The 24,537-nt window shown below is 40.8% G+C and overlaps 1 protein-coding gene and 1 pseudogene across 6 annotated transcripts; one reads left to right on the plus strand and one right to left on the minus strand.

Moving 5' to 3' along the window:
- Positions 1 to 250: 250 nt before the first annotated feature.
- LOC146567662 (uncharacterized) lies at positions 251 to 14,095 on the plus strand. Of its 6 annotated transcripts, XM_085287663.1 has the most exons (4): positions 7,465 to 7,846; positions 8,072 to 8,257; positions 9,734 to 9,793; positions 9,867 to 14,095. In XM_085287663.1, the coding sequence occupies exon 4, from the start codon at positions 9,902 to 9,904 to the stop codon at positions 10,934 to 10,936; it is 1,035 nt and encodes a 344-aa protein (XP_085143789.1). In that variant the 5' UTR covers positions 7,465 to 7,846; positions 8,072 to 8,257; positions 9,734 to 9,793; positions 9,867 to 9,901; the 3' UTR covers positions 10,937 to 14,095. The 6 variants fall into 6 exon arrangements, with proteins under 6 accessions (XP_085143788.1, XP_085143789.1, XP_085143783.1 ...); XM_085287662.1 differs by lacking the exons at positions 7,465 to 7,846; positions 9,734 to 9,793 and adding an exon at positions 251 to 269; XM_085287657.1 differs by lacking the exon at positions 9,734 to 9,793.
- An 824-nt stretch (positions 14,096 to 14,919) lies between these two features.
- Positions 14,920 to 23,749, minus strand: LOC146567663 (uncharacterized; annotated as a pseudogene).
- Between the last annotated feature and the right edge of the window lie 788 nt (positions 23,750 to 24,537).

The raw sequence follows: 24,537 nt of genomic DNA on the forward strand, positions 1-24,537 counted from the left end.
ATGAGAACAACTTTGAGAGACCGCCATCGGTGGATAGAGCCCACAGGAGTTTGGCTTCTAAACCAGTAGATGGCGACAACAGATCACGTCCGTTCATTGTCAGACTCCACCACTTCCAAACCAGAGAGCTTATCCTACGCCTTGTCAGACAGAAGGGCCCACTCCTATTCAACGGATCGAGATTCCACATATTTCCTGACTACAGCCCAGAAGTCAACAAACGACGCGCGGCCTTCTCCGAGTCCAAAAGGAAGCTCCACGCTGCGAAGGTCAGGTTCGGTCTCTTCTACCCAGCCACTCTGCAGTTCACACACAACGGGAAACGCTTGAGGTTTACCGACCCTGTAGAGGCGCTGACCTACATTAATAATAATATCACTATTGATAACGGACGCCCGGCCTCGCACCCTGCAGAGACTGGTGACCGAGGTAATGGTAACGATTGGGTTGATTACATTGAAGATCACTTCACAGAAGGTGGCATCATTAGACATGGCTACTCTGTCAAACTTTGAATATTTCTTTACTCTTAATGTGTGCTGTTATCATTGGTCATAGTGGCAATGAACATTTTATATTTGATGGTGAACATCTTCTTAAATGTTCAACTTTTTTTTTCTTTTCTTCTTTACTGATGTTATTGCCCTTTTTTTCTTTTTCAAATTATGAAAGGATGTTACAGTTTGTACCCTGTTGAAGGTTTTTTTTTTTTTGGGGGGGGGGGGGTAGCCTTTTTAAGGCCCGTTTATGTGTTATGTGTTGTTTTGGTGTGGCATTTGCTTTGTATTCACCGTGTGCACCTACTGTGCTTTTTATCGCTTAAATTGGGCAAACATCTATATTTTTGAATTACATGGTTCTGACAAAGAGTAAATTGGACCCTGTCACAGATAATGCTGACATAAAAATTATAAGTTGGAATGTGAAGGGTATGAACATGTTGGCCCCCCTGTGAGAGGGGCCAACATGTGAGGTTGTGGAATGTTCTTTGTCTGTGTGTCTGTATATAAGATGTAAGGACGGTGGCCACAATCCGGAGATGGTCCTGGTGTTTCACTGGGATGCTCTCTCCACATCGCAATGTGTTTATTAAACCCACTTCAAATCAAGCTTGCTGGGTGTGTTGCAGGTTATTGTTAAATTTTCCACGACAGTGCCCAGCTGTCTGACGAAGAGTGAGATATGGCTCTTACCAGGGTCCATTCGTCTTCTATATGTTCAAGACACTCCCTAATACAATTCAAAGTGTTACACAGGTTACATTTTTCAAAAGTTAAACTAGCAAAAATATTTCCGAACATAGACATAGACCCATCGTGTGATAGATGCAAACAGACTCCAGCTACTTCCCTTCATATGTATTGGTCCTGTTCGAAAATTGCTCCTTTCTGGTCATCATTTTTTGAAGTCATCTCTAAAGCCTATGCCTATAACATCTCGCCTCCCCCTTGGTGACAATTTTTGGTTGTTTCTCTGGTATTGTGACTTCTGTTCCCCCTGCCCATTTACAGAGGGTCATTGCGTTTTTGTCATTATTAGCGAGACGCCTGATTTTATTTAAATGGAAGTCTACTACTGCTCCATCACACCACCGCTGGATAACGGATGTTATGCAAAATGTCAAACTGGAAAAAATCAGATGTACTCTGAACGGATCCATCGGCAAATTCCACACAACATGGGACCCTCTGTTAACATACGTCAACAATTTATCCGGTCTGGAACTGGAATCTTCAGTGTTTTTGTTTGCCCTAGAACAGTCCTGTAAAAACAATAGAGAGGTGCACCCCCCCTTTCTTTTTTTTTTGCTGTTGTTGCTGTGCTTTTTGTTTGTTTGTTTTTTTGTTTGTTTGTTTAGTGTTTTTGTTCCCTTTTCCTGTCTTGGTATTATCTGTCTTTATGATCTGTGCACTGTAAAAACTGTGATTGGGGTTAATTAGAATCTAATAGGAGATTAATGGTAATTATTACTCAGTAAAAATGTGTATGAGTAGTTTTAATCAAATCTAAGCAAAATTCAACAATTTTGAGATGTTCAGTTATTTAAATTTACACAGTTTTGTTTGGGGTAAATTCAGCAATGGTTTGTTGAGTAGATTTTAAAAAAATGTTTGAGTACTAAAAAAATTTAAGAAATCTAATAGATTTAACTGATGAAAGCATTTTCATTTTAATCATTGTACACTTCCGCCCATAATCCTTTGTGCCACGTGCAGGACACACGCGCTTCATGAGTGGACGTCTCCATTTTGTCAGAGGTAAGACTTCTTAATTTGTTCAAATATAAGACACGGTTTAAACAATAACGTATATTGGTTTTGAGTAAAGGTTTTAAAGAGTATGATACGTCGAAATTTTATTAATAATCATCACTGTAATGATAGTATCGTATTTTTACACAAATGGCAGTTAGTGGACTGCTAGCACAAGGTCACTTTCCAAGCCTTCACGACTGTGTTACTGAACAGCTTTAACTAACCACATGTTTTACCGTATTAAAAAATATCAACGGTATATTCCGATGAGTTTTAACGTCTTTCATCCACGTTTAAAAGTTCATGAAAAGGTTTTGCGGTCAGTTGTGAGTGATTTTGTCAGCCACAGTCAGTTTTTCGAACTCCAGTTTCCAATAATGTCGGCCGCTACTAAGTTTTAAAATTACTCTTAGTAATCTTTCTGGGTCACAAAATAAACTTTTAACATATTTTCAGGCGCGAAAGTAGCTGTGTAAACATCAAATATCTGCTCTGTTTATCAAGATATCGCATGTTTGCAAAAGTGCTTCGACGTTTTCGGAGCATCTGCTACCCACCAGCTCGATAGCAAGCCGGGAGCTCGAGTGTCACTGAAGCCGCTGAGAACGGCACAACTCCCCGCACATCATTTTCAGATCACCGCGGGGTTTTGCTACTCAGTTTAAACGTAATGTATAAGTCACTTAGACAACCTAAAAATGTTATTGTTTGGTTTTTTTCAGTGTTTTATTTGTTCGTGAGTAAATCGGTTTGGCTGAGATTAATGATAATGTTGCTTTCCTTTCAGGTAATGGAAGATCCCTCAACTTAAATTCACCTGATCAGCATGTAGACTGTGCATTATAAAGTAAGTTGTGATAACATGTTATATTAAATTAAACTAATGGTTTTGAAATTGAAGCGGCATGAAATTACCAAGTTGACCCCACTTAATCTAACTTATTTGTTTTTGTAAAAACAATAAGTAGAAAATAATTGCTTATTATTTGTAGGATTTTTTTCTTCTTCTCTATAATCTCAACATCAAATGTGTATAGCTACCCATGCTCTTACATTTGTCATGAAAAACTATTTAGATTCTTAGATATATATTTTTCCATCACTTTAGGACCTGGCAAATGGGATGGCAGTGTAAGATATGCAAATCTTTTTCTACTACAAAGGGGAATCTTCTACGTCATTACAGATTACAACACGCAACATTTGGTCGTGGACAGCACCAGCCATGTCTGTATGGCAGCTGTCCTTGCACATTTAAAACACAAGGAGCCCTTCGCACACATTTGTCCAGATACCATACCGCTGAAGAGAGTCCAAGGCCTGGAGTGATCACTGCATTTAAGTGTTTGGCTTGCACTGCTTTTTGCTCTACTCAGAAGGACTATTTTCAGCATATAGGAAATCACTTGAAGAGACACGAAACTGTATTTTGCGTTTTTAATGGATGTGACTTTCGCACAAATATATACAATACATTTCTAAAGCACAAAGGCAGGAGACATACATGTTGTTCCTTAACTGATTTTAAGAAAGAAGTCTTGGAAAGTCATCCTAGTCAGAACACTGACCATTCTGATGTCCCTGAACTCAACAGTGATGAATGCTCTAGTGATGTTGATCCAGAAAGTGCATCTCGTACTGTTCTTCAAGGACTTGGCTTACTTCTACTCAAGTTAGAAAGCACTTACAATGTTTCAGTGAGGTGCATTAATGCTTTGGTTGAAGATCTCTTCTATATTTCTTCTTCAGCATCTGTGGAGGCGGTTAAAAATATAATTGATTCAGCACTGAAATCTAACAAATGCACAGTTGACCACACTATCATAAAGGACTTGGCTGAACAGTTGTGCAGCTCTCATCCCATTAGCAGAGCTCTTGGAGCAGGCGGGCCACTTGGTTCAGCTTTCAAGAGAAATAAGTATTTTAAGGAGCATTTCCAGTTTGTGGATCCTATTGAATATATTCTTGATGCTGAACAAAAAAAGAGCTTTCAATATGTACCAGTTCTAAAGACTTTGCAAGAAGTACTGAAGAACAAAGATATTGCAGTGGAAGCCTTTTCGAGGTGCTCAAGTAGCACTGGGCATTTTGAGTCCATTTTTGATGGTACGTGTTTTAAGGACAATGACTTTTATGCTGTAGAAGAAACAAGACTCTCTATAATAATTTATGTTGATGAATTTGAGGTGTGTAACCCATTAGGAACCTCTCGAAAAAAACATAAAATAACTGCAGTTTATTGGGTTTTGGCCAATTTGCCATTGAGATTACAGTCTGCCTTAACATCAATACAACTAGCTTTACTTTGCAAATCTGTTGATGTGAAACAGTTTGAATACAAAGTAGTATTGGATCCACTTTTGAAAGATCTTGTCACTTTTGAACAGGAGGGGTTTTTTATTTCATGTTTAGGGAGAAATATTAAAGGCGCCCTACACTGTGTTGTAGCTGATAACCTTGGTGCTCATGCAATTAGTGGACTTGTTGAAAGTTTTAACGGGCCATATGTTTGTAGATTTTGCCTTGGACATTCTTCAGAGTACCAGACATATGAAGTACGGTCTGGGGTCTTCCCACTTCGAAAAAACGATGACTATGATTTACACGTACAAGCTGTCAAAGAAAATCCAAATTTAGTGCCTCATTTTGGCTTAAAGCGGTCATGTCCATTAACTGATCAACTTAATAATTTTCACTTTGTGTCTGGATACCCACCAGATGTCCTTCATGACCTTTTTGAGGGAATAGTGCCAAGAGAGTTAGCATTGTGTTTTCAAGTTTTTTTGAAGAAGCACTACTTCAGTTTGACTGAACTGAATAATATAATCACATGTTTTCCATATAAGGGCTCAGACAAATTGAACAGTCCACAAGCAATCCCTTCAAATTTTGCTGGTCGCAAAACTGTAGGAGGAAATGCTCATGAAAACTGGGCCCTAATACGTTTGTTGCCTCTCCTTGTTGGTTTACGTGTACCTGAAGATGATCCTGTTTGGCAACTTCTTCTGACTTTGAAGGACATTGTTGAGTTAGTGGTTGCCCCTGTTCACACAACACAAAGTATTGCCTACCTTGAATTTAAAATATCTGAACATCGTGTCAGATATTTGGAAGTTTTTCCTGATCAAAGGCTCACACCAAAACACCATTTTTTGGAGCACTACCCTGCTGTAATAGAAAAATATGGGCCATTGGTTGGAGTATGGACAATGCGCTTTGAGGCGAGACACAGATTTTTCAAGCAAGTTGTGAGACACACTAACAATTTCAAAAATGTGTTGCTGACCCTTTCTACAAGGCATCAAATGATGATGGCATACCACATGCAATCAAAAGAGGTGAAACCTGCCCTGGTTGTCACAAAAATATCCAGAATGCCTGTAGATGTGCTGCATCCAGACATACAGGCAGATTTAAGAGCAAGATCACCATCTCTGACTTGTGTGCAGCTTGCCACCACTGTCACCTACAGTGGAACAAGATACACTGCTGGGATGATCCTGTCTAATGGTTCAACATGTGGACTACCAGACTTTGCTGAGATAATACAGATAGTCGTTTTGGACAATTGTGTATATTTCATTGTGAAGTTACTTGCTGCATGGTATGTAGAGCATCTGAGATCTTTTCAACTGGAGGACACTGGCAAGATCAGTCTTTTGGAGCAGCAGAAACTTGGTGACATGTGGCCCTTGGCTTCTTACAATGTGGGAAGAAAACGCTTGGTAACCCTGAAACGTTACATCTGCTGTGAATAATAGGTAAAAAAAAAACAAAACGACAACAACAAAAACTTGATAACATGTACATCTCCCAAGTATTTGTTATTTGCAACATTTGGTGTGTTGAAGTGTGCTTTTTGTTTTATAGTTTTATATCTCAACTATTGTATAAATGAAAAGTAATAACTAATTTTATTTAATTGAGGGGAAATTTAACTCTGCCCATTTACATTTTATTCTAGGTTGAACAAGATGGAGGCAAAGCTTCGTGTAATTATTGATGACCAAATCGAGAAGTTGGTTCTTCCATCAGGGATCCCACCAACATTGGAGGAGCTGCAGAGTGTTGTGAAGGATACTTTTGGGATTTCAAATGACTTCAGTCTTCAGTATTTTGACCCAGAATTCCAGGACTACTTCACTCTTCACAGAGCTGACCAGATAAAAGACAAAGACACTGTGAAGGTTGTTGGCATCACCCCGGTCATGATAAACTTGACTCCGGTTGATGACAGTTTTGGCAGCCCCTCTGGCCAACTGTCTGACTATGACTCCTCATATGCTGAGTCAGTTGTATCCAATGCAGACTCTGCTGCAACTACTTCTTCTCAGGACACCATTATTCTCAAAAGGCAGAAGACCACAGAACGTTGTGAGCCCTGGCCGAAACAGTTTCCCATTCCACAGTTTGCATATGAAACTGAGATGTACCTGGAAAGAGCCACTGAGGAGTATAAAAAGAATGGAAGAATTACTTTTCAACTTTATTTGAAAAAATAGGACACACTACTTTTTTTTCTTTTTTTTAAAACAGTTCTTATGAACTCCTGTGTCAATGGAGGACTTAATGTGTTCGATTTTAACACTCTAAATAACACATTCAAAATAAATTGGTTAAAAATATAATTACAAATCCTACATCCATTTGGATACTATACCTATGTACATGTTTTCTAAGGAAGGTGTCCTTACTTATAATTTTAATATTGATAAAATCCCTATATAAATCTCTGCATTTCATCGCCAAGCTTTTTTAGCATGGACTCTTATTTACAAACATGGTCTACACAAACACCAAAACCACAACAGATGTGTGATTAACTTGTTAATCTTAATGGTTAAATTTCATATTCACAAATCCAAATGTTTAGGAAGACATCCCTCTTTTTATGTTTTTTTTCCCACGAGCTTGTGCAATACCTTTAATATAGTGCTGTTTAATTCTACTTTGTATAATGATGTTTAAATAAAGGTTTGTAAAAAAAAAAAAAAAAGAAGACGAAGAAGGAGGAGTGTGCGTACTGTGCTCTTTGCTGTGTCTTGCCGCCGTTTTAAAAATGGGCACTTTTTGAAGAACCCGCATCAAAGTATTGTGGAGAAGCGTCGTGTTAAATCTAATTGATGAACGGCTTGTTGTGAAGTATTGTAACAGCCACTATGGTGTGGTGTCCCTTTAAGACGCCCAAGTCGAGGGTTGATGGTGTCATCAGTTTGTGCCACTGCTCTCTCGCTCCGGGATTATGAGGTCACGTGCCTTCACGCTTGTGCTTAACGAAGGACGGATTTATGTTTTCTTCTCCAGACATTTTTTTTTGTTGTTTTATTTGCAACGCTTGGGTTGTATGAACGCTGGGCGTTATGTTGTTGAGCCGCAGCCGTTCAACCGGGCTTTTATATGGTTGTTGAAGAAGGCGTATTAAAGAACCACCGTGGATTACCGATACCAGCGTGGGTGTGTGTTCTTCCGACTAGCCTGCTAGGTGTTTTGCCGCCTCCTCTCAACCACGCAACACAACCCGACGTTACAGTATGTATTGCAGCTGCGAAGACGAACGTACGTTCTCCTGTTAGGTTACAGCTGGTAGGAAGGTGCGTTCAGTGTGTCTTTGTAATTTTAAGTTTCCATGTCAAACGAGATGAAACAGTTATTTCTGGATGCGCACTTATTTGCTGAGATTAACAATGTGTTTTTGTAAACCACGTGATGATTTAAGTCATTTAATCTTTACAGAACATGTGAGCGAGGCTAAAAGAGCAATATTTTTATGTTTAGTAAACTGACGTTTCTAAATGTAACTGCTTTTATTTTATCAGTTCTGACGAGGACAGCTGAATGATGTTGTTGGTGAGCTTGGATTAAATCATCTCTAAACAAAGAACTTGTCCTCGTGGTGACTGACTTGGGGAGTGGAGGTCCGTGAGCTCATTGTCTCTGCTGGTCCGACTCCAACTACAAAGCCGGCCCGCTCGCCCCCTCCTGAGTCTGAGAGGAGATCCAGAGTAAGTCAGTTATAACTACACTGGTTGCTTAACTTTATCATTTTCTACAGGGTCTCTCTCTCTTAGCCAGTGTTGGGGAGTAACGGAACACATGTACCGCCGTTACGTATTTAAAATACAAAATATGAGTAACTGTATTCCGTTACAGTTACCGTTTAAAAAGGTGGTATTCAGAATACAGTTACTTTGTTGAAATAAATGGATTACACTGCGGTACTTTCCTGTTTCATATTGTCGCGGGTCAGGACTGTTTGGGTTTTGTTTGACAGCTACGTTGTGTTGTTCCAGGAGGCAGCGTTACGGTTGCCATGGTTACAGGGCGACGCTCTCTCTCTGCGACTGTGTGTTTCCTGGGTGAGAGAGGCCTTTTCGTTGTTGTTGTGCTAAGCTAACAGGCAGAATGCTACAAGCATAGCTCTAAAGAATGTAGCATCATGGGCAGTGTAGTCCGTGCTGCAGGGAGAATGGACTGCCATACACGTTATGGGTCTGTGAGCGCGAGGAGGGAGAAAAAGGGGAGTGGAAAGGTACAAGCTGTCATCGAGGAAAAACGGGAGCTGGAAGCATGTAAATATAATAATAACCACTTCAGCCAAGAAGAGTGCCTGACGAGCCCAGTTGTAAGTAAGCTATTAAGACTCGACTGTACGCTGTGTTCGTGTTTTCCTCCGAAAACAATAAGTTCCGTTGGAGCAGTCTTTCAACGCCTCTCTCTGTCTCTCGCAAGCAAAGTTGACCCACACAACAAAGTAAAGCTATTTTTCGGCTACGAGCCGACAGGGACCCCGCCGTATTAGTCAGAGGTCCCTTTACTACGGTTCAGCGTCGCGGACCTTCAGTAACAGTAATAAATCACACAGCAATAGTACATTAACGTTGTTGTAAAAAGCATGATAATATATTAAGTAATCCAAAGTATTCAGAATACGTTACTGTCATTGAGTAACGTAACGGAACACGTTACAGAATACATTTTGGGGCATGTATTCTGTATTCTGTAATGGAATACATTTTAAAAGTAACCTTCCCAAAACTGAGTGTAGTATTAAGTGGACATGGCCCTGAAAAATAAAGGCATTAGACTACGTGTCCTTGGGGGGTAGAAAGCTGTAGACTCTCGCCCACGCTTGCCTGTGAAAAAGTAGATAACAGGGGACCATCTTCTAGTGGAGATGCATTATAACTCACCTGTGCATTAGAATAAAAGGTGTTGATTGCAGCTGACAGTGTCTGCAGACTTTGATAACTGTGACACCCTCGTGGTTAATCAGAGGCAAATCTGAGCCAGTGTGGATTTGGTTGTACAGCTCTCACACATACAACCTGAACTGCACATTGTAAGTGTGATGTTCTTCAAATTTGAACAAAGTAAAAACTAAAAAACTTTGAAGTCATACGAGCCAATATTTTATTCACAATGTTGAACTTTTACTACTTTTATCCCCAAAATGAACTCACTTCAAATATTTACCACAGCATAGCGTCCCCAGGCACCTGAGACGTTTGGCAGATGGTGAAACTGTTTATCTTTGTGAGGTAAGAGGGGGCACTTGTGGATGAGCTGAAGATATACACCTGATGTCACTGTTTGGGTTCTTTGTCATTACAGGAGAAAGAAGTGAAAGCAGGCCCAAACCTCAGCACATGGATGACATCAACCAAAAACATCCAGCACCAGCAAGTAAAGATGAGCCAGCGGCGATCCCTGTGGAAAAGACTTTTCCTGCTATGAAGCAGCCCAGAAGACGCAAGCGCGCCAACAGGGAGGAGAGAAGCTTGAGCTGTGACCAGTGTGGAAAGACCTTTACTCTGATTGGTAGCTTAAAATCACATCAGCTGATCCACACCAGTGTGAAACCATTCAGCTGTGATCAGTGTGGAAAGACCTTTACTCTGAGATGCAACTTAAAATCACATCAGCTCGTCCACACGAAATTTAAAGCTTTCAACTGTGATCTGTGTGGGATGTCTTTTACTCACAGTAACAACTTAAAAAGACATCAGCTGATCCACACCGGTGTGAAACCATTCAGCTGTGATCAGTGTGGAAAGACCTTTACTCAGATTTTTCACTTCAAATCACATCAGCTGATCCACACCGGTGTGAAACCATTCAGCTGTGATCAGTGTGGGAAGTCTTTTACTCAGAAAGCTCACTTAAAAACACATCAGCTGATCCACACCGGTGTGAAACCATTCAGCTGTGATCAGTGTGAAAAGCGCTATACTCTGAAAGGTGACTTAAAGAAACATTATATGATCCATGTTGGAGTTAAATCATTTGTCTGTGATCAGTGTGGAAAGTCTTTTACTCAGAAGAGCAACTTAAACTCACATCAGCGCACCCACTCTGGAGTTAAATCATTTGTATGTGGTCCCTGTGGAAAGGCTTTTACTCGTATGACTGGCTTAAAATTACATCAGCGCACCCACTCTCGAGTTAAATCATTTGTATGTGGTGACTGTGGAAAGGCTTTCATCCATTACAAAAGTCTATTGAGGCATCAAAAGACCCACAAAGTGTCCTCCTGTGAGAAAAGTGGCAGACCAATGGGACATTACCCTGACAGGGTTCATTTGAACACAGTGGGAGAAACGGGGGATCTGAACAAAAGTTCTTCTGGATGCTGCGTCAAACTTAAAAAGCTTGAGATCAGGCTTCACAGAATTCAGCTTTAATTTCCTGAGAAAGTCAGAGCTTCACTGTCTTTGTAGATCTAGTGAAAACATGAAAGGGTGCAAAAAGAGGCACTGTGGTACTGCATGATGAAGTCAGAAGTGACAGAGAAGTATGTGAGCGTGGTTCAGGACATGTTTGTGTGGTAGCAGTGACTACCACACATACTTGGGTTGAAGGTGGGGGGAGGATTACATCAATTCTGAGCCCCAGATGGAAATTAGCCCTTGGCTATAATCTGGTATGTTTACATTCATGTAATTTTTTTTTTTTACATTTGTATTCATTAACATGCACTGTCCTAAATAAATAAATTCAAATTCAAATTCAAACCACTGTAGTTATGGCTAGACAGGTTACCCTGAATCTTCCCTTAGGTATGCTGCAATAGGTGGAGGCTGCTGGGAATTTCCCATGATGCATTGAGTATTTCTTCCTCAGTCACCTTTCTCTCTCACTACTTGTTAATAGCAGAGATGGATAGTAATGCATGCGTTACTGTAATCCGATTACTTTTTTCAAGTAACCAGTAAAGTAAGGGATTACTATTGCAAAAAAGGTAATTAGATTACTGTTACTTTCCCGTAGGAACGCTGCGTTACTGCGTTACTAAAACCGTCTTATTTTTTTTTTCAAGAATGTCTCATGACAGTGATGTAAGCGAGTGCGACGTTCGTGGCAACAGCTGTGTAACTCCCAAAATGACAACACAGGCACAGCTTCTTCAAGACGGGCGCTTCGCTGCATTTATTGAACACCGTGAAAACTATAAACATAAAACTCAAAGGCTTTAAGTGCTTCAGTCTATCAGAAATAACACTTGTGCTTTAACAACAAAAACTTACCTCGTGGCCGCCTGCCACTTCGGAGGTCCTAGAAGAATACCTTTACAGTCTTGCGGATTCTAAATTAAAACATAAAATAATTAGAACACCGTACATTACAAATTTTCACAATATTACAATACAGTTATAGCAAATGACAAATACCTTGTACAGCTGGTAGACTAAACAGGGCTTTGCCAATAGCTCGCTGAACTCCTTAGTGTGATTATTAAACGTGGGCTCACAGCCTATATTATCAAACCTCGCAATAATAGCGGTGTAACAAAACTTGTTCTTTGTGACAAGATAAACACACCTTTACAATATTGACCACAGAAATGTACAAGCAAGAACATTTTAACTGCTGGAACCATCTATTAAACTTCTTTATGCATAAGCCATTTCTGTGACACTTACACTCCCACCAAAATCACTCATTGTTTGCAATGTGACTTTCTAATGTGTCAACATTAAAGTCTGGTTCACTTTCCATGTCAGTCTCCAGTAAAGTCACTACCTTGTGAATAGGTCTTTCCAGATATATCAGCCTTGTCAGTGCTTTTCCCCTGTCAAAGGTAGTTTCGCTGGTCTTGAGCTTCACCTTTCGAACCTTGCCATCTGGGCTCTCTATAGCCTCTACTATTAGAGCAAGTTTCCATTTACATCTTGGAGCATTATCATCCTGCAGTATCACAATGTCATTTACTCGCAGGTTTCGTGAGACGTTCTGCCATTTCCTTCGCCGCTGGAAATTTAACAGATACTCTCGCCTCCACCTTTGCCAAAACTCATTTGCTAGAAATTGTACTCTCTTCTATCTTTTGTTCAAGTACAAATCCTCTCTGCAAAACTCTCCTGGAGGTGGAACAATAACTGAAGATTTCATCGTTAATATGTGATTGGGAGTTAATGGCTCTGGTCCCAAGGGATTGTTGAGATACTCAACAAGGTCTGCTGTTAATGATGGCCATTGTCTCGTAAAGCAGTGTTCTTAGACTAGCTGTATCGAGTCTGTTTCAGAACTTGTCCAGCATCGCTGTCAGTACACTTCGTACTGTTTGAATTTGATGTTCCCAGATGCCCCCCATGTGGCTAGCTGCCGGAACGTTCACCACAAATTCACAACCAATAGCTCTTTGTGGTTCTTGATCCATATCCTTCATTAGCTCCAAAAATTCTCTTTTGGCGCCCATAAAGTTTGTCCCTTGGTCATGTGGCAGGATGAATGTTATTCCTTGGTTCAACCCACTTTCAGCCTGGCGCATTAGGGGGCGCTAGTATAAATAGTGGCCATTTGAGCATTCCTGGATCGCTTACCTGTGATCTCCTTTTTGGTCACCTGACTTCCCTTTGGTGTTGCAGAGATCATTCTGAAGCCTCCATCGCGACTGGTAGGTGTTTACTCATTGTAGTGTGTACATTACCTTACTTGGTGGTAAACAGATATTGTTTTTAGGTCATAGCTGTAGAAGCCTCCTATGAGCCACTCTGCTCATGTTTCATGACGCGGTTTACTTGGTACATAATTCAATTTTGTTACGATCTCTGCCTTTTATTGTTCTTTTATAGTAATTACTTATTATGCTTTGCAGGAAGTGTGGGCCTTAGTTTTACGCAACGCTACGCTAACTGAAGTGCTGCTGCTTTGCTTTGCTTTGCTTTTACCGTCTGTTCCCGTTGCGAGGTTTCTCTTCCTGCTGCTGCCAGCTTTTTAAAGTGGACGTCAGCATGGACAGCGGCCATATGCATGCCGGTTATGGGAATCAGCTGGCGTACATATTAATTGACCGGATGATTAACTTATAGTTGGGCAGGCGGCAAGTTGGAGCAACACGGCGATTCCGTTTGCTCCAGATTTTAACGTTTTATCCAGATTGTACGTTGTTTTTCTGTTGTTTTGATTTGTAGTTTGGATTTTTGTTACGCCACTGGTGGGAGGCCCTTTTTCTAGCTGAAGATCACCAGTGTGGTCCTGCAGTTGGGTTATCCCCCGGTGCTACATTAGTTTTGTTGTAATATATTAAAATTTTCTTTGTTCCTTTATTCAGATGCGGAGTGCCGACATGGAGTAGACTAGGGTGCCTTGGTGGTGGGATCCTTTGAGTGTACACACCTGCCTCGTTTAGTTCATTAGTGTGAGCGTGTGATTTTGTGTTGCACTTGTATCTTGGTGTGTTTCTTTTTTTGAGTTTGTGCGTGGCATCCCTGCCCCTCCACTGGTAAGCCTCAGCTCTGAATACCTTTTTAAGCATATTTGTACATGGATATTTATGATTGTGCTTTTATATGGTGTTTTAAATGATTATTAATAAATTGTCAACTTGTTTTATCATTGAACCTCGTCTCTGTACTGAGTATAACAAACCTAACTGCCTTCTTGGTGATTAGTGTTACTTCCAGTATTCTCTGGGTGAAATTCCCAGAGTGGCGTTGTCTTTTAAACTGTGAAGAGTATTTACTTTATTCTCACTTTGTGCTGCCACAGTCACATCTTAATTGCTGGACAGGACCTCTTACGGCTATCAGAACTTGAAGAGCGTTCATGAAGGCATCTGTCGATAAGTCATCTAGCGTTTCAATGTGCACAACTCGTGAACATAAACACGTGAACAATAGTCCATACCTTTTGACTTCCTTTCTTCCTTCCTTTACCATGAATGAACCAAAACAGTCGACACCACAATACGAGAACGGAGGTGCTGTCAGACACTTTGATGAGTCTTCACATATCTCACGCCAAAACTTCTGAACTGGTGGACAGAAACAAAGAGCGTGGATGTAATTGTCCGGTGTATTTGCTAGACAGTGTGAGCAGTTGTTGGAAGGCGTATAGCCCATCTTGAACATCCTATGACCAGTATAGCGCACTCTATGTAATATTTTGTATTGTATTAATTGCAAACTGGGATTTCTGATCCATTGAAAGGTTTTTAAGCTGAATCTGTTTCTACCTTGAGAAACAATATGCACTCTCATCCTGTACACTGAAGGCTCAGAGTTTAAATCGCCTTTGTCCCACCAAAGAAATCTCAAATAGTCTTGATGCTCCTTGGTGACGTGGAATTGGTGGACCATCCTCTCCACATCCCACATGATGGCGATGGGGCCCTTTCTGAATCGACATAACACTCCAATCAGTGCATTGGTAAGATCTGGTCCAGTCAGAAGGTGATCGTTAAGAGATGTCCCCTGGAAATGGGCCGAACAATCAAAAACCACATGTATTTTCTCAGGTTTGTGGGAGTGGTAGACCCCATGGTGCGGTGTATATACCATGCTGCCTCATTATCCAGTTCTTGCTCTGGGACCTTCTCTGCGTCTCCACGGGCTATGATGTTGTCCATGAACTTGACGTAATCTTCATAGTATTTCTTATCTCTTCTGAGCCGACGTTCCAACGAAGACAGTCTATGCTCAGCACATTGTTTGTTGATTGGAAGATTTGGGTTGTCGGTTTTGAATGGCAATGGGACTTCATAGTGACCGTTTTCCTTTTGCCTTATGCCTTTGGTCACCTTTGACATGAACAAAATGTCTTCCTGAGAGACTGGATTGTCATCTGTTGCATGCTCAGAGAAATCAGATCCCAAAGCCTTTATTACATCAACTGGACCAACTTCCTTCACTTCTGCATACAAAATGCACTTCTTGCTTGAGTTCAACTGCTTGTTGTACTGCAGGAGTAACTTCTCGAACAATGATTCTGTAGCTTATGCCAATATCATCATTGTGATTTTGAACTTGAAATGTATAACCAACTATGCTCCAGCCGAGATCAGTTAGCTGTGTGTAAGGCTGACTCTCCTCACCTGCAATAATTTCCCATGGAAGAAGGGCTTGCTGACAGTTATAGCCGAGAAGCAGACCAACTTTGCATTCAAGCATTGGAGGTAACCTATCTGCCAGCCTTTTCAAGGTGAGGCCAATTCAAAGCAGTTTCAGACGTCGGGATGTGTGATCTGTTCACAGGGATGAACTCTCTTGTATAGACCAGTGGCAATGTAATTCTCTTTTCCTGCTTGTAGCCTCTAACTTGAAGATTTACCAGTTTCTCGCATGGTATGACTGTTGACTTGGCGGACATGGTCGATAGTCTTAGATGAGCCTTACTCTTATCTGTGTCGAGATCCTGGGCCACTTCATCCAAGATAAAGGATGTATCGCTCTGAGAATCGAGGAGGGCATACACTAGAACTTCTCTGTCTAGGTGATTTTTTTTTTTTTTTTTTTTTTTTTTTTTTTTTTTTGACGAAACCCAGACCGGTAGAATGGTGGATGTCAGTGTGCTCGAAGTTACTTGAGTTACTCTATTAGTGATTGCGGTTGCTGGTTCATCTCCTTCGCCCTTGTCTTGAGAGTTATCATTCGTTTCAGGCATTATCCTTCTACGCTCTACAAACTTGTCATCATGCACACACGTGGGATGCGTCTTCTGGCATTTTTCACACGTGTTCCTTTTATCACACTTCTTACAATGATGTCCCCCCTTTAAACATCCAAAACACAACCTTTCTGCTTGTACAAACTTGATACGATCCTGGACTGATTTTTCCGTGAATTTGAAGCATTTATCCAGTGTGTGACCATTTCTTTTGCAGTAAAGTAAACTGTGAAGTTTGTCTCTGAAGCATTTTCCTATAGTGAACAGATCTCCAAAGCACCTTTCCCGCACTTCCCAAGCTGCATCATACGCTTCATCTGTGCCCACTAGGAGAAATCCTTCAACCACTCTCTTTGCGGGTCCACCAAGATACTTCCTGAGATAATAGAGCTTTTCGTTCTTTGGAATGTTTTTTCTTTCAATCAAGGTCTCAAATGACAACTGCCAGTCCTTGAACTTTAAAGGGTCACCAGTGAACAGTGCAGGTTCCAGAGTTGGAAGACGATTAGCACTTATTGCGTCTGCTAGTATGCTGACTAGATCCAAGTTTGGCTGTGGATGAGTTGCTGAAGCGGCAGCTTGTGTTGCTTTAGGGATAAATGGCAGACTTGATGCGTTAACTGCTTGGCCTGTGGTGCCCTTAGGTTGCACACCAGGATTTTGTTGGGCTTGGTTTATGACTGTGGGAGTACGTGGAACAAATGCAGGGCTTGTGGCATTATGGGCTTGGGTTGTATTTGGCGCTTGAGAGGGAACTTGTGGTGGAGCAGGGATTGCTGAGGTTTCGCTCTCAGTTTTGATACTGCGCACTAAACTACGACTTTCAGAAATACTTTCAGCTTCTGCATAAACCTTTACTTTAGCTCTTGCAGCATTCAGTTTTTTAACCTCTTCCAAGCGTTCAATCTTTCTGCGCTGCTCCTCCATTGCTTGTTGCCTTTCTAAGTTTTCAAGTTCCAACTTTTTTAGTTCAGCTGCTTCCCTTTCTTGATCCTCCATTACTGCTAATATTTCTTGACACACAGCTGCCTCAGCCTCTGCTTCTATTGATTTGTGAGTATGACGGGCTTGAACCACTTTTAGACCTTCGTGATCTTGATCTTGATTTAGTACTTTCAGATCCTAAGCACGACCCAACATCTGGCCATGGCTCTTCATCACCATCTGCAAGGTCTCCTTGTAAGTGTTTTTTAGCTCTTCTGACAATGAACGAGGAAAGTGATGTACATGTATCCACTTTGCATCTTTCATCTGCATCAGGAGTTTGTATTTGCCATATTTGTTCATAAATGATTTGTACATCTTTGCAAGCAACATTTACATTGTTGATGAGCTCATTCAATCCACTCTCGGAAACTTCATTTCTTAATATTACTTTGCTCAATCTTGCTTCATATCTCCATTTTTTCAAAAACGGCATATCTGTGTTGGAGGCCTTTGAGTTTCTTCTCTTGAAGCTCTTTACCCTTTTCTGTTAGTGTTCTTACTCTTTCACTTTTACAAACAGTCTGTAGTTCTGTAATTTGTTCATCATCATTTTCTTCCACTTCAGTAAGTGGTACAGCATGGTGCTCTTCGAGATCTTTGTCAACGATCTCGGAGTCTAGTTAAATGTCATTGAGCGCACTGTGTTCAGAGTTCAAATACTTCTTATATTTGTGACTTAAGTTACTTTGGGGTTACTGCTACTGTATACTTTAAGTGCACCTTTTCTTAAAGGACCTTGTAAACTTCACTCAAACTTTGACCTTAAGCAAGCACACAGAACTATTCACCAAACTACAAAGCACACCTTGAAGTACAGTAGAAATGAAATAAACTTTGACAAATGTGTTATAGAAACTTATTGTGGCTCTTTAAACTTGACTTAAACCACTCTTATTCTACCTTTAACACTGTCCTTTAACAATTTACACCTTACTCCAGTTGTATAACGTTGCTGCTGCTGTGCTTGGCTGCTTGAGAATGGTGAGCTTATGCAATTGCGCCCTCTTGTGTCGCTCCACTTCACCGTCACTCTCTGCAGCTGCCGTCTTCGTAATTAGCTTCTCACCGGCACTGGCTAGGGCGAGTTTTCACTGTAACTCCAAAATGACAACACAGGCACAGCTTCTTCAAGACGGGCGCTTCGCTGCATTTATTGAACGCCGTGAAAACTATAAACATAAAACTCAAAGGCTTTAAGTGCTTCAATCTATCAGAAATAACACTTGTGCTTTAACAACAAAAACTTACCTCGTGGCCGCCTGCCACTTCGGAGGTCCTAGAAGAATACCTTTACAGTCTTGCGGATTCTAAATTAAAACATAAAATAATTAGAACACTGTACATTACAAATTTTCACAATATTACAATACAGTTATAGCAAATGACAAATACCTTGTACAGCTGGTAGACTAAACAGGGCTTTGCCAATAGCTCGCTGAACTCCTTAGTGTGATTATTAAACGTGGGCTCACAGCCTATATTATCACGCCCAAACCTCGCAATAATAGTGGTGTAACAAAACTTGTTCTTTGTGACAAGATAAACACACCTTTACAATATTGACCACAGAAATGTACAAGCAAGAACATTTTAACTGCTGGAACAATCTATTAAACTTCTGTATACATAAGCCATTTCTGTGACACTTACAAGCTGTGTGCAGATCAACAATGGATAATATATCGAGTGCAAGAGAGAGTATGAGCATCCAGCGTTTAAAGAGTGGTAGTGCTGACCTTACTTTGAGTTTGATTCCATGAAAAGTGACAAAAACATTAGCGTTCATTGTTCGTGGGAAGAAAACTTATTTTTACAGCGAAAAAAACCCTAAACTTCCAAGCAAGCACCAAGTGCGCTACCATGCAATGGGAAAAATCACAGAGAAATTTGCAGATTATTCCATTGACCGCTGCTTTACAGGTGAAAAGGGAGCAACAGGACCGCTAGTCTTTGATTTAATTTATTTTCTGCTGTGTTTTACTTGCATCTATTTGAAAGACTGGGCGTAAACACAAATTTTTTTTTATTTTATATGCTGGAATGTGCAGAAAATAGGTTTAAATGTTAAACAAATTTCTTCCAGTCAGAGAATGTTGCATATAATTTAATTTTTGTTTGATGCAAAAGTTAAAAGATTAAAACTAATAAAACAAGTTTTAAAAAGAGACTTTTCCATTTGATTACATTTTTGTATGATAGATTATGCAGAAATAGTAGAATTGGGCTGAAAAATCTATCGCTTTATCACCCGTTCAGGTTGTAAATTGTGTTTTTAAAAAGTAACTAAGTAATTAATTACTTTTGAAAATAAGTAATCAGATCCATCATTACAATATTGAGGGCTTTGTATAATAGTCTAACTGCAAAAATAAAGACCAACGGTGAACTTTCAGTTGCTTTTAAGCTTGAAAGGTCCGCAAGACAGGGATGCCCCCTGAGTCCACTCTCATTTGCCATTTCTATAGAGCTGCTGGCTCAAAGGATTAGGCAGAATGATAAAATAAAAGGGATTAATATTGTTAGAAGTGAGCAGAAATTGGCCTTGTTCGCAGATGATGTTTTGGTTCACTTATCAAAACCTACAGAAAGTTCTTAGTAACTTTTGAAAGCCCCCCCCCCGCAAAAAAATTGCTCAACAAATACAAACTAGGCTGGGACAAAAAAAAAAAAATGAAATATTTGGGCATTAACTTATCAATGGATATTACCAGTTTGGAAGAAATCAACTACTCCCCATTTAAAAAATATATTATGGTAGATATTAACAGATGGTCATTAACCCCTTATCTAAGCATCTCTTCTAGAGTAGACACCATAAAATTGAGAATGCTTCCAAAGATATTATACTTATTCCAGTCTATTTCTGTTTTTTTCTTTCTTCCCCCCCCCTTCTCACCGTCTCTTCTCCCCTTTGGTTTTCTTTCTCTCCCTCTCTTTCTTTCATTCTTTCTCCCTGTCCTATCCCCCAGTCATGTCTGTCCCGTTTGTAGCAACTGAAAATAAAATAAATTCATAATTATAATAAAGGTCAATCAAATGGACCTTAAGACAACAATTCTGATGGCTGAAGATCCAAACGGGACGAAAAAAAAAAAAAAAAGGAGTGCAGTGTGGCAGGCAGGAGTAGGACCCAAAATGCAGGCGTTCAGACTCAAGGTGTTAACTCAAAGTCACAGCTTTATTGGCTGGCAGGGGAAAAAAAACATACAAACTAAAACTGGGAAACAACAAACTAAAACTCACAGGGAGCTCCACACAGCAAGAGCGACAACGCGACACTGACTCAGAGAAACACAGGGTTTAAATACACTGGGAAGTAACAAGGGGAATGAGACACAGGAGGGCACAGCTGGGAGAAATCAGGACTGACAAGACAAGAAAAGCAGGACGCATTCACATAAGACACGGACCTTCAAAGTAAAACAGGAAGTATGATATAGAGACACGGTGGAGACAGCAACTAAGAAACACAGAGACAAACCATAAGGTAGAGGACTCTAAGAACCGAAAGACACAGAGGGAAACTCACACATGCAGACACAGACTTACACAGAACAGAGGGTACACAGAGAAACATGAAGGGCAAGGGATCGAAACTAGAAACCATAGAATAACTCACACAAGTACAATAATACAAAAATCACAAAGAACTAAACATGCTGGGTCATGGGACCCAGGACCCTGACAATTTCTATAGAAAACCCTGATAGATACTTTGCAGAATGGGATTGGATCCTCTCTAGATTTATATGGGCGAGTAAAAAGCCAAGAGTTAAGTTTAAAACACTTCAGCTTTCAAAGGATAAAGGAGGACTAGGCCTCCCTTGCCTACATGACTATTATAGGGCAACCCAAATAAGAAATCTGGTGGGCTGGTGTAAACCTGGATACTGTTCAAGATGGAAGGAAGTGGAACTTTCCTTGGGAGGTAACTTCCTTGTTGGGGTACTGATACAAGATCCCTCAGAGTTACGACACCTGGAAGACCCGGGTAACCCTTGGATAGTAAGCTCAATAAAAACATGGAAAAGAGTACTTAAAAAGTATCAATTAATCCAAAGGGCCGGATTCCTTAGGTGGTTTGCATATAGACCAGATTTTTTGCCTAGTAAGACCGACTCGACATTTAAAACATGGGCTAATAAAGGCCTCACCACATACAGTATCTTGTTGAAAGATGGAAAAGTGATGAGTTTCCAGGATCTCAAGAAAAAGTTTGGGTTGCAAAATCAAGATTATTTTTATAGATATTTGCAACTGAGGGACTTCCTGAATAAAAAAAACTAAAACATCCCCAGTTATCAACTGGGAATGAAGAAATTATTTATATATTTGAGAATGCATATAGAGATGCACCCTATTGAAAGATTATTTCCAAATGATATTGTTCACTGACCAATCTAAGAGGTCATGATACAAGATATGTTAAAGCAAGATGGGAAACAGAGAGTAATCTATCCCTAACAGGAGAGGAATGGGATGGGATCTGTAGGCAGCAGTGGTCGGTAACAAGCTCCCCCTCGTGGAGGGAATTCAGCTGGAAGAATGTAATTCATCATTTTAATACCCCGGCTCAAAAATCCAATTATTCTCATAAAATAACATGCTGGAGGCAGTGTGGACATGCAGCAGCAAATCATTTCCACATTTTTTGGGAATTTCCTCGTGTGGCTCAATCTTTGAAGGAAATACATAAGGTCCTGGAAACAATCTTTCAAAAGAAAATACAATTTCATTTTGCAGTATTGTACCTAGGTAACTTAGAGAGTCTTAATCTATGCAAACCGGATAAATATTTGTTGAGTGTGCTGTTGGTAGCTGCTAAAAAGGCCATTGGCTTAAAGAGGACACTCCTACTATAAATGAGTGGATTGATGTGATACTATTTTTGTTATGGAAAGAACAATTTTTAGGCTAAAGTGGCAGGCGGACTCATTTGAAGATTAGTGGTTGAAATGGTTGAAATATGTACAAAATGGGAGGCCCGATTCTGTATAATCTCATTGTATTTTCTGTTTTTTGTTTTGTTTTGTCCCCCCCCCCCCCACTGTGTTTATTTGATGTTGTATTGTAGAAAACAAATAAAACAATTTGAAGAAAAGAAAAGAAGTAATCAGTAACGTAACGTGATTGCTTTTTTGGTGAAGTAATCAGTAATTAGTTACTGATTACTTTTTTCATGTACTTTGACCAACACTGGTTTATAGACCTCTCTGCATTGAATCATACTTGTTATTAATCTCTGGCTCTCTTCCACAGCATGTCTTTTATCCTGTTTTCTTCTCTGAAGAAGTCACTCGGAACACTGAAAACGCCACGTCCAGATGAACAGAATCAACTTTTCGGGACAACATTTAGGTACAAACAATTCACCACAAAAAGACTAAATATCCAGGAAAATTGACAGGTGCTTTCAACTGTGCAGTAAACATGTTTGACAAACTTAACACAATGTAACTTAAATCATACTGCAAGACAGAGCTGGCTTTCATTTCAGTGGGAGATAGTTTCATGGACATTTGCAGCTAGAAGTTTAAACTTTGGGTGAAATGGGGTCAATGCAACTCTTAAGCATCCATGCAAATGTTCATTAGTCAGCTGTGAGTGATTTTTTTTTTCCCATTCATCTTTAAATTGCAGATTTTCACTTCAGGAAGCACACAGCCCCACTCCACTGATGACTTGCTGTTGGCCAACACCCTCAATGACTTTTACAGCTGGTTTGATGAGCCATCAAGCAGCCTTGACATCCCCACCTCCCCACTCCCACCAGCACAAAGCCATCACCACCATCAAAGACCTCACCCACAGGAGCTCCCTCCTCACTCCACACCTGAGAGCATTTCACACCACCTTCTCCCACTACAACCCTTCATATTCATGAAGCAGATGTGAGGAAGCAGTTTAAGAGCCCGAATGCTCAGAAAGCTCCTGGCCCAGACGGTGTGTCTCCTGCCTCACTGTGCAAATGAGCTGGCCCCAGTGTTTTCTGGCATTTTCAATTCCTCCTGCCTGCTACAAGTCCTCCACCTTAGTCATCCACCAAATGTCCTCTGCTCTTGTCCCCGTACTCCAGGGTGGGCAACTCCAGGCCTCGAGGGCAGATGTCCTGCAGGTTTTACATATAACCCTGGGTCAACACACCTGAATCAAAGAATTAGTTTATTACCAGGCCTCTGGAGAACTACAAAAAATGTTGAGGAGGTCATTTAGCCATTTGAATCAGCTGTGTTGGATCAAGGACACATCTAAAATCTTCAGGACACTGGCCCTCGAGGCCTGGAGTTGTCCACCCCTGCTGTACACCAACTGCTGCACCTCCAACCACCAGTCGGTCAAGCTAATTAACTTTGAAGATGACACCACCATTATCGACTCATCTCGGACAGGGATGAGTCTGCCTACAGGATGGAGATTGAACGTCTGGTGTCCTGGTGCAGCTGCAACAACCTGGTGCAGCTGCAACAACCTGGTGCTGAACAACCAGAAGACAGTGGAGATTATTGTGGACTTAAGGAAGCACACAGCCCCACTACCCCCATCATCCTGACTGACACCCTCATCGCCACTGTGGACTCATTCCGCTTCCTGACCTCACCCTGGAGTGAGTGGGTGCCCACCATCACCTTAATTATAAAGAAGGCCCAGCAGAGGATGTACTTCCTGAGGCAGCTGAAGAAATTCAACCTGCCAATACGGACGATGATGCAATTCTACACTGCAATCATCGAGTCCATCCTCACCTCCTCCATCACCGTGTGGTACGCTGGAGTCGCCACCACTTACAAACTTATAAACAGAGACTGCAGTGTGTTGTACGCTCTGCTGAGAAGGTGATTGGCTGCAGACTCCCATCTCTGCACCTCCAGGACACTGGGGCGTGCAGCTCGGATCACAGCTGACCCTTCTCACCCTGGACACAGTCGGTTTGACCTGCTCCCCTCAGGCAGGAGGCTCTGGTCCATTCGGACCAGAACCTGTCGCCATAAGAACAGTTTCTTCCCCTCTGCTGTTGGACTCATGAACAATAAACATAAGACTGTTCCAACCACAAACACATGACCTATACTGTGTTCTCTGCATCTGTCCCATTTTTGCACTTATCATCGCCTGCATTCATGTACATCCCAATCTGCTTCGCACTATTTAAAATGTTTATTTTTATTTATTTATTTTACAGGCTGCATCATGCCTGTTCAAGAGTTGCCCACAGCAGATGGCAGGAATAAAATCTCCAACTACATACTAAATGAAAAATTGTTTGGCTGTTCAGACAAAACCCTCTTGGGGTCCGGATTTGGACCGAAGTCATGGGATTGGGGATCCTGTTGTAGGGTCTACCTTACCATATAAAGTGATTTGAGGAGACTGTTGTTATGATTAAAGTAAAATCCAATTGAAAAAGAACACA

Source organism: Mchenga conophoros, linkage group LG9 (genome assembly GCF_057382185.1).
Source record: "Mchenga conophoros isolate Kocher_MC1m ecotype Shallow Benthic linkage group LG9, M_conophoros_male_GT1.1, whole genome shotgun sequence".
Taxonomy (NCBI): Eukaryota; Metazoa; Chordata; class Actinopteri; order Cichliformes; family Cichlidae; genus Mchenga; species Mchenga conophoros.

Coding starts and splice junctions, on each gene's coding strand:
- LOC146567662 (XM_085287662.1), top strand. CDS start 9,902: ATGGATGACATCAACCAAAAACATCCAGCACCAGCAAGTAAAGATGAG.